The sequence below is a fragment of the Lolium rigidum genome, chromosome 1 (genome assembly GCF_022539505.1).
Source record: "Lolium rigidum isolate FL_2022 chromosome 1, APGP_CSIRO_Lrig_0.1, whole genome shotgun sequence".
In the NCBI taxonomy this organism is placed as follows: domain Eukaryota; kingdom Viridiplantae; phylum Streptophyta; class Magnoliopsida; order Poales; family Poaceae; genus Lolium; species Lolium rigidum.
Window position 1 is genome coordinate 21,707,698 of NC_061508.1, and position 9,959 is coordinate 21,717,656.

At 42.6% G+C, this 9,959-nt stretch overlaps 2 protein-coding genes across 2 annotated transcripts; both read right to left on the minus strand.

Annotated features, from left to right (window-relative positions):
• Positions 1–2,345: 2,345 nt before the first annotated feature.
• On the minus strand, positions 2,346–5,180 carry LOC124669063 (superoxide dismutase [Fe] 2, chloroplastic-like). Its single transcript, XM_047205814.1, has 8 exons — positions 5,010–5,180; positions 4,722–4,910; positions 4,350–4,521; positions 4,146–4,219; positions 3,996–4,022; positions 3,900–3,923; positions 3,623–3,799; positions 2,346–2,797 (listed from the first exon to the last, which is right to left on the minus strand). The coding sequence occupies exons 1-7, from the start codon at positions 5,178–5,180 to the stop codon at positions 3,674–3,676; spliced, it is 783 nt and encodes a 260-aa protein (XP_047061770.1). The 3' UTR covers positions 2,346–2,797; positions 3,623–3,673.
• Positions 5,181–5,772: 592 nt separating this feature from the next.
• LOC124669079 (protein arginine N-methyltransferase PRMT10-like) lies at positions 5,773–8,767 on the minus strand. The gene is made up of 8 exons (XM_047205815.1): positions 8,567–8,767; positions 8,276–8,468; positions 7,948–8,053; positions 7,520–7,709; positions 6,931–7,116; positions 6,753–6,836; positions 6,269–6,451; positions 5,773–6,069 (listed from the first exon to the last, which is right to left on the minus strand). Exons 1-7 carry the CDS (start codon positions 8,765–8,767, stop codon positions 6,275–6,277), a joined length of 1,137 nt encoding a protein of 378 aa, XP_047061771.1. The 3' UTR covers positions 5,773–6,069; positions 6,269–6,274.
• Between the last annotated feature and the right edge of the window lie 1,192 nt (positions 8,768–9,959).

A 9,959-nucleotide genomic window follows, 5' to 3' on the forward strand; every position in this document is an offset into this window, starting at 1 on the left:
CGCACAATTAGGTGGTCGATTTATTCCAGCCCATCAGAACTGACCACTCAACTAGGAATACCCTCGTCAAAAAGCAAGTCAAGAAAATACTATAATTCGAAACCAAGCTACCCTGGCGTGCAAAATGGATGGAGAAAACAAGGACCAAGTTCAATCCCCTATCCCTGTATTTACCACTACTACTACAAAGTGGACCCCGAGAATTCCTAAGATTCATATAGTAACTAAATTGTTCTTTCTGAGATTTTCGCGAGATACTCGACACTTTTTTTCGAAATGGAGGCTAAAACCGCAACCTCCGCATCAAAGAAATGCATGCCAACTTCATTTAGATTTTATTCAAAAAAAGACTTGCCAAGAGCGAATGTCGCAAAACTCAAGCCACCACTCAACATCTACAAATCAGACAATAGGTAAAGAAACATGTCGTCATAGCCTAATGACCTAAAAAAAAACAGAAACAACGCCCCATCAGGTAAATACCAGGGGCATGACCTAGTCACCCTATGCCGGAAATGGGGATACTTATCCGATCTAGCAGACCCTCAACGAGCACCTCATGCACTCTTTTCAGAAGCCCTTGCCCCCATCAACCGATGGTACATCTTTAGGGCAGCTGTAGAGCTCTTACCATCGTCAAGCTATGCTAAATTGTTCGGTATGAGATTTCTGCGAGATTCGTCTAGCACGAGAACGACGGGTAGACGTGTCACGTGTGAGACATAAGAGCATGTACAATGGTGATATTTTAGTAGTAGCACATGGGATAAGAACTGAGGTGGAGGGAAAGATAAGGACGAAAAAAGGATTTGCCTTCTCTTAATTATAAAAGATGATCTTTTAGCACAGTCTATCTCACCACATATTTAGGATGTCTAGCTAGCTAGTAGAGATAAGACTAAAAAAAGATCGTGACGAGTTAAGATAAGACATGTCTTATCAACCATTACACCTGCCCTACCTTCCAAAGCCGACTTGCGCATGGGCCCGTCAAGCTATGCTAAGTTACAAAACATCGCTGTTGCCAATTGTACATTTCGATGTGAGCAAAATGACCAGTGGCAGCACACCAGCACAAGTGCAGCCTTCCCAGCCTATAAAGCACCATCCTCTTGTTCCAGTCCTTTCAAGCCACAAGAGAATTCTTGCATAGTACTAGTCTTCTTCTCCAGCGAGCCAGACAGCCGGTTAGGAGCCAGGCGAGATGTATAACGCTCCGTCGGCGCAGGAGATGTCCTACTCCGACCATGTGCAGCGGCGTCACGAGGAGAAGGGCTGCCTTTACGCATGGTGAGACACCGTTTGATCTCACTCGCTCTCTCTGGATTCTGTGTGCACCTATCGGCAGGAAGAGATACAACTCTTCAGTTATCTGGAAAACAGAGATTGGAAAGATCTGATTTTGTTTGATTTTCTGTTCTTCCATCTCTGATTTTGTTTCTCTCGTCTATGATTTTATATCTCTCGTCTATCTCTGACGTTTGTATGTGATTAATTTGGGCTGCAGCGTGTTCACGGCGCTGTGCTGCTTCTGCTGCTACGAGACCTGTGAGTGCTGCCTCGACTGCCTCTGCTGCTGCTGCAACTAGCCCACTCTGCTCAACTCCGGCAGGAACAACATGGAGACGGAGAATTGGAGATCCTCCTTCCGTCGCCTTCAATTACCCCTCAACATGTTTAGATTCTGAATTAATAATCGTGTGTGCCTTGTCTAGTAGCTTACCTCTATGAGGAATTTGTCAGATACTGTAAGCATCGATCATGTTTCTTGTTGCAGCTGCTGCCATAGCATTTTATAATCTTAATTACCATCGCATTCTGGTTCGGATCAAACCACTCGTGCCGTTTCTATTATTCATCTTTTTCTCCCTGAAGTTACATGAAGACTAAAGTGAACAAGTGCACCTACTATATATTGCTGCAGCGCACTAGATTCTCCATATTGTTGTGGCTAATTGCCATTGAGCAGGTTAACCTGCCATACCGACTTGCCAACATAATACAACGTTTTCTATCCATCTGTGCTCAAAGAATATGAATTATAAATGATTAGTTCAACCGTCAACAATATATCTAGAAGATCAGCAAAGTTTTAGAAGGCGTCAGTTGCTCCACAGGGACCATTTAATATGCTCGAAAGCATCGGAAAAAAAATATGCCCAAAGCAACTACTGACCGCCCAGCATATAGCAGTTCATGATGAAACTACACCCTACCACTCTGCCAGGGATTCTCTTGGGCCCCGTTTCAAGCGAGTGAATGTATTCCTGTCCCAGCAGAAAATAAACTGACTTCTGTGAGAAGAAAAGTATTACCATATTTCGATCTTTAGCCTGCACACAAAATGCAAAGGGTCGAAAAGATTCTGAGCAAGACATAATATCCATGTGAGCATGCCTTGGTGCACAAGGGGTTGAATTCTGTTACAACAGAATGATGAAACTACGGCTGCGGGTTGTGGAAACTAGGGACTCTTGTTAACAGCACTAGGGGAGCCTCTTCTGAAGCGTAAAGGTTTACAGAACATTCCGTGGCTTCAAGCACAAGTTAGGCCGATAGCCCACACTACAAAGTCTACCTACATGCTCCGAAGCGTCCATCTCTGCTTTATAGGGTGACTTGAAACTGGGAGATGTCTTCTTTGCACAAACAATCGAGAACAATGACAAAACCCCAGCCGTTTATCTTCAAGCAGATTGCTTGTCCACCGTGTGTTGCATGAGGCCACACATCACGCCGCCTTCACAACTCTCCGCCTCCTCCAGTTGGATTTGGGTCAGGATTTCCCTTGGCAACCCTGCCAAATGGATGTAAGAAGGGGTCAAGACATTTAGATCTTTTTTTAGATGGAACATCAGACATTCCATTAAACCCATCCACCAGGGAAGTCGCTGCCATCAAACAGTTACAAATTCTTGAAAATGATCCATCCAAATAAAGTCATTTTTATCTGCCGTGACAGAAAAGGAAGAAACGCATACCACTTTGTTTGTTTATTACAATTGTCGGTGTGGGACATGGTGATTGCTATGGGAATATAATAGGTGCAAGAACATTCAATCAAATAGCTCAGTGCAGACATGAAAAGCATGAAAACAACTGGTCCAGTGGATGCTTCAATGATGAGATTAATCTTTTGTTAGCAGTGTGATGTCAATTTCCCACCTCAAAATATAGCACAGTGTGATGTTTACAGTATGTAGTTATGGCTAAAAAGATCAGGATGTGGCAGCTTCGAAGTCCTTGCTACAGGATAAACCATACATAAACATTCAATTTACTTCGTATAACCTCCCATGTTTCTTTACAAAAGAACTGCAACGAGAGTTCTTCGTACTACTGTGTGGTACATTAACCAAGTTCAGAAGCAATGTAGCATTATTTGTGGTACTGCTACATAACCAAGTTCAGAAGCAATGTAGCCTTGAGATATACTACATGATATATCAACATTCCTTGTAGCAATGTAGCATTATTTGTGGTACTGCTATGCATAATAGGAAACTGATGACCTGGACCCTGGTTTGATTATTTACATACCACCCCACATGCATGGAACTGAATAGTGTATTACTTGATTAAACTGCACATATGCCAGATGTAATGCTGCAAAATTTAATACCTCGTGATGACGACATATGCGGAGACAACTCCAGGTCATATCCATATCATCTCATGCCACTGGGATATTTGGTTCACCAAGGTTAACAAAAGCCTCCGCACGCATCATGCGTAGAGTGACAGTATGCCAAGAGACAAGATGGTCCATGAAGTTTGACACGTATGCTCGCCTGTCATCCTGCATTAATAGAAAGCAGCTGAGATGTTATCCGGTAGATTAAATAGTAGGTTCGACATAAGTAATATGCAGGGGGGGCGGATCGGGATCTGGAGCCCACCTTGTAATCTAAGTAGTAAGCATGCTGAAAAAGAAAAAAGAGAAATGTCAGTACTTGGTACATGGAAGGATCTAAACAGGGATTCAATTTACTTACCTCCCACAAGTCAAGGCTGATGATTGGCTGAAAGAGAATAAGAAAATAAATTTCAGTGCAAAGGTTTCAACAGGCAATGTCTCAAAAAATTCAACAGGGAAGTGGGAACACACATAGACCAAAACAGAAACATATGTTGAGTAAACTTACGATGTCTCCAAAAGCAAGTGGGTTGATGGCATTTCGTGTGTTAACTACCGAGAGTTTCCTCTCGTTTCTCTTCACTGCAATAAGGAAAACATTCAGCAGTTTACGGAATATTGACAGGAATTTTAAAGCCATGGTCAGGAAATGAGAACCTTGGAATAAGCAATAGTGTCTGAACTTGAAAGAAATTGGTAAACGTAAACTTACAGACAAGCCAAACCCATCCAGACCCCAGTAGGGATAACGCCGAGAGCATAAACTCTTCCCTGAAATTAGCAAACGAGCCGAAATCCTTCTCAATCTGCTGCAGCACACCAGCCTCAGGCGAGCCACCGCCTCCCGGCTGCATTGATTCCCAGAAAAAGTGGTGGTTCCAGACCTACATATCACAACAGGCAGGGTCAGAATTGCAGTAAGCAAACCGCGGCATCCTTGTTTCAGCAGTCTGCGATAGTAAACAATGATGAGGAAGCTATGAGGGCGAAGTCTCAGTGCGCACAAAAAAAGTTAACAATACCGGTACTGGAAATCAAATTAACAAACAGAACTTGTTAGACCAAGTAATATGCACCGGATTACCTGTGCAGCATTGTTGTACTCCGGCAACGGGTTGCCGTTGTTGTAGGCCTCCTTGACCATATCCTCCAGAGTGTGGCCGTAGAAGGGGCTGGTGTCGAGCTGCTTGTTCAAGCCGTCCACGTAATCCTGCTGGTGCTTGCCCCAGTGAAGCTCGACGACCCTCTTGCTCATGTAAGGTTCGAGAGCATCCTGCAACACGCAGCAGGCAAGAACAAGCTTACTGTGAATGGCGGCACACAAGAATCTGCCTGAGAGCATTGTGGACAAAAAAAAGATGGCCGTACTTACAGTTTTGTACGGCGGAGTCGTGAGGCCGTAGTAGGACACGACCTTGGAGAGTCGCCGAGATAGAGGGCGGCGCCGGAGACCGTGATGGGTGGGCGGCGGCGCGGCGGAGACGTGGGGGTGGGCGAGTGGGCGGGAAGGAGCGGCGGGGAGGCCGCGCATTTGGAGGAGCATGAGGGCGCGGCGTTGAATGAGGAGCTCGGGGCAATGGTGGGCGGCGAGGGGAGAGGCTGCAGCTGCCTGGCCCGAACCTTATCGTTTTCACTGTGGCTAAGCTAGTGACTGAACTGATATGGTCTTTCTCTGTCTGTAAGTGAAATGGCAGTTGATTTGAAATTTGAACAATTTTCAAAAGTTCTTAAGTCTCTAACTGAAATGGCAGTTGATATTTAAGTTAGGCACCTGTAAAATTTCATCCAGAAATACAAAGAACTTGGGCAAGAAAAATAGGTTGTAATAGTCCACCGGATTGCCCAGTGGAATGGACGAAATGCAACTGCAAATTGGATTTGAAAAGCAAGCAAGTATTACCTCTGTTCTAAAATAACTGTTGTCTAGATACGGATATATCAACACATTAACATGCGTCTAGATACAGACAAAGCTGCCACGCTTATTTTGAAACAGGTAGTAGCATACATCTCTTCTGAACTCGAATCTATGAAGTTAAAACCAAACTAATCTTAGTCAAATGGAAGCTCGAACGTCAGAAAGACAAATTCACTGAGAAACTGAGCAAATGAACAGACAGCTAATGGCTCTTCAGTTGCTCGGCGAATCAAATGATAATAGTTGCTCGGCGGATCAAATGATAATAATATGTTACTGATACAACAAACAAAATCTCTGGCACTAAATCATGTGCCTCATTGTCTCACTGTTACACATCCGGCATAGTGTATTACACAAGATGGGCCATTAGGCCATACCATGGAAAAACAAACACACCGGGAACTACTGTTTCTCAAACTGGGGGCAAGGTTTTCAAGACGACGACACAACAACACATGGTAACACGGTGCTCCCCAACGCTTCATCGACCGAGTCAGATCTAGTCAGCGATCTGTTGAAACAGGAACCAAAAATGGATCAGATTAAGGTCAAATTCTAGTATACTACGATTAAGCAAAGGAATAAAATGCAGAGCGCTTCATGGAACGGCATCAGGATGGCTTCTGATACCAACAATATCTTGTGCACTTGGCATCGAAACAATTGAATGAGTAAAGTTCAGAAACATATAGTAGTTTTTCAAACCGAACCTTGCTCTACTCTAAGAAAATCTTGGTTGAGATTGCTGGAAGCTTCTTGCCAGATGACTCTTGCAATTCATAGGTGAATTCCATGTCCATAAGCCGATGGTTCTCTTTCGAGCGAACCATCGAGAAGGAAACATTAACATTGTCCCCTTCATTTACTCTCAGAGATGGAGTCAGCAAGAATACCTTGGGAACAAAAAAATTTGACTGTCAAAGCATGCCAGGCAACTATGAATGATATGCACTTCCATGATTACATAATCAAAACCATCCAGATGATGTCTGATGCTACTAAATAAACATTATTTTGCTCAAGTCTCAAATTAAGGAATAGTTTGCCTCTCTACCTTGCTTATAATAAATTCATATAAGACCTAAGCTTTACATGTTGTCTCTTTTATGTTGCATTCACAGGTTCAAGAACAAAGGATGTAGCATTTAAGTACTATAGGCTATGGCTGGAAAAAAAATACTCTAGAAACCCAACCTGCTGGCCCCAGTGTGTCCCACCATTCTCATCTGGAGCTGTATTTAGTTCAACTTCCTCAGCTGCAGGGTTTTGCTTGCTACCCTGAAAGTGTTTCAGCGAACCTGTGAGCATCTACAGTTGAGTAAAATGTAAATCTAAAATGAGGTGAACTGGGTAATAATTCGGCTCGACATACTCTAAAATGGACATCAAACCAGCCAGCCAATGCAGCTACTCTTGTTCTATCCCGGTTGATTGGCAATGAAACTTGTGCCCTAACTTCTCGTATCTCTTCAATGGTTGCTGTCAAGCAATCCATTTCCTTAATGACCGCAGGTTGCCCTAAAATTTGGTTTGGGTGAAGATTGTTCCATATTGAAGACTGCAAAAGAATACAGAAATGATCATGAATGCAAGGAATGTCTTGTCAAAAGAATTGAGGGTGATTAGTTCAAGTATAAGGTCATAAATTGGGAAATACATAGTATATTAGACACGGCAAGATACAGAACCAGAAGAAGGTACACGTCATTTGTAAGCTCCAGAAAAATAATAAATTTCACATCCCAATATTGCAGTCATGAGACATTTGAGAAACAAAGAACTACACAATCTTTTGGCATGAGCTCAAGACATAATTTAAGAATTTTGCCATTTATCGTGAATAAACTCTTGGTAGCTATCTATATGAAATATGATTATAAGATTTCAATTTGTATGATTGAACTGCATTTTCCACACTGAAAGCATGCATCCAACAGAACAGCTTATATAGTAAGAGATACCTTGAGATAGAACTTCTCGTGTTCTGCACGATATGCCTTTGTCAGAGTATTCATGTTGACCCCATAATAAGACTGGGTGTCCTCAACAAATGAGTTCCAGTCATTCATAGCGATGTCAAAATCTTCCATCTTTTTGTCACCCAAACCACTTTGTATAGGTGCTAACCACATCCGAGCATGACTAGGATACCTGCAAAAGATTGATCTTACAATAGGTACATCTGTGTTTTGATTATGCAAACAAGAAAACTACAAGGGTATCGTTATCTTTCAGAAACAAGTCAACAACATACTTCAGATCATGTGTTCATTGATTTAAATTGATTTACAGATTATTTGGTCAGCGTAGATATAAAAATCACAGATAATTTCAGAAGGAGGTGCACAGCAAAGGATCCTTTGCTTAAAGAATGCTTCAATTTACTTACATTACACCACCTGGATTCAACCAACGGTCGCGTGCGCATATGACGGAATCAAACATTGACTCTCTCAAGAGATAGTAGCCCATCCACTCAGAGATAATGACATCAACTGCGATTCAAACACAATAATAGATGATCAATACTCAATAGGTTGCAACTTCCATATTCTGATAAGCCTTGAAATAGACAAAAATCCACATTCAAGATGAAAGACTAATCTTTTTTGCTGATAATACTGCTGAAACATCACTCCACCAGCCACACAATTACTTTCATATGTTCACCATCGATTCAGGAACGAGAACAAACCAGCGAACTGAAAAAAACTCACCTTTCTCTGGCAGCACAATGTCCTCCATGGTCCCCTGTATGACCTCGACGATGTCGGCGACCCCGTTGGCGCGGACGAGCTCGCGGGCGTGCTCCGCCACGTTGGTGGCCTCCACGGCGTACACCTTCCTGGCGCCGGCTTGGGCGCTCCAGATAGCCAGGATACCGCTCCCGGTGCCCACATCAAGAACCACCTGACAGATCCGCCGAATCAATCAAACCGGACCGCGAAATTGCAGCAAGAATCGAGCTTCTAGCGATTTGTAGGGACGGGGAGGGGCCTTTTTCTCACCTTGCCGCGGAAGTGGTGGGGGTTGCGGAAGACGGCGGAGTGGTAGGCGTCCATGCGGACGCGGTCGCAGAGCATCTCCTTCTGGTGGTAGAGGTAGGCGTAGGTGCAGAAGTAGTTGGCGAAGTCGACCTCCTTGTCCACGGGGGGCGCGGCCCCGGCGGCCGAGGAGGCGGCGGCGGCGCCGTTCGGGGTGGACGCCATGGGAGCGGGAGCGAGGGAGAAAATCGAGAGGGGGTTTTCGTGTGGTTTGAGAGGGCTGCTACCGCTAGGGTTTATGAGTTGGGGATTTTTAAAGGATGGACGCCATGAGTTTTAGCCGTCGGATGCTGCTTTAATTTTCGTGATCAGGGCTGATGATGTCACGCTCTGATGAAAGAGGTTGCACAGTTCATAAACCCTAGAAAAAGTTCGATGTTTTCAAGTATGTGTGTATATTTGTTGACTCTATGTCTCAAGCGTTTTACTCAGTACATGAGTTTGGATCCCGCTTCCTTTGTTCTATAATATAAGACGTTTTGATAAGCTAAATCATAGGAAGTACAATTTATAGAAAATAACATGTGGCATTGGTACATACATGCACCTACATATATGCTTAGCTAAGCACTATAATGTCATTACCTTGTAAACAAAGGCTTCCATCCATTTTCCTTTATTTTATTTAGATCTTTAAAAGAAGCGGTGAGTTTTTATTTTTATAATAAAATGCAAATTGGTGTTCATGACAACTTGAAGCTTGAAAGCTAGTCTCACTTCTTGGGTTGATCTTATTTTATCCATACATACTTAGACATACCTTTCATCTCTGTCTGAGTTTCTTTTGACATGGCTAGATGAACCATTCAAAATAAGAATAATCATGAAAGAAAAATAAATATAAAATAAATAAATAATATAAACATTGTCAAATTTCATGTACAACCAAAAGTTCGACTTATTGGAAAGGGCTAGTGCAATCCATTTATACACTTCAACAAATATGACTAGTAAGTTGTATGTACACAATGTAATCTAATGTGGAACATAGTTTTCTGAAGTTATATATATCAAATTACTTTGCTTTCATTTCTTGGAGCGGCAAAATATAAGGTAGCATGATGACATATTGAAAGGTTTACATGAAATCTGAGATGCGTAAGGCTGAGAGTAAGTGGACGGCCACCAACTCTATTTAATTGGACTTGATTCAATCCTACAAAGAAGTCACACACATAGAGAAAATTTCCAACGATTCTTATTATGCATTTTCAAAGAAAATATTTGAGTTAATTTGTTATGTTGTAGGAACATTCTGATCGAAACCCCTCAAACTAGCATAAACAATTCTTCGGTGCTTCGAAAATCAGTTTATTTTAATGCATCCAGTGACTCAGAATTGAAGTCTTGGAACCTA

Excerpts from the sequence above, each read along its gene's own strand:
- LOC124669079 (XM_047205815.1), bottom strand. The coding sequence starts at position 8,767 with ATGGCGTCCACCCCGAACGGCGCCGCCGCCGCCTCCTCGGCCGCCGGG. Across the intron at positions 8,054-8,275 it reads CATTGTGCTGCCAGAGAAAG|TTGATGTCATTATCTCTGAG; the intron begins GTGAGTTTTTTT and ends TTTGAATCGCAG. Across the intron at positions 7,117-7,519 it reads ACGAGAAGTTCTATCTCAAG|TCTTCAATATGGAACAATCT; the intron begins GTATCTCTTACT and ends ATTCTTTTGCAG.
- LOC124669063 (XM_047205814.1), bottom strand. The coding sequence starts at position 5,180 with ATGCTCCTCCAAATGCGCGGCCTCCCCGCCGCTCCTTCCCGCCCACTC. Across the intron at positions 4,522-4,721 it reads AGTACAACAATGCTGCACAG|GTCTGGAACCACCACTTTTT; the intron begins GTAATCCGGTGC and ends TGTGATATGTAG. Across the intron at positions 3,800-3,899 it reads CTTACTACTTAGATTACAAG|GATGACAGGCGAGCATACGT; the intron begins GTGGGCTCCAGA and ends CTATTAATGCAG.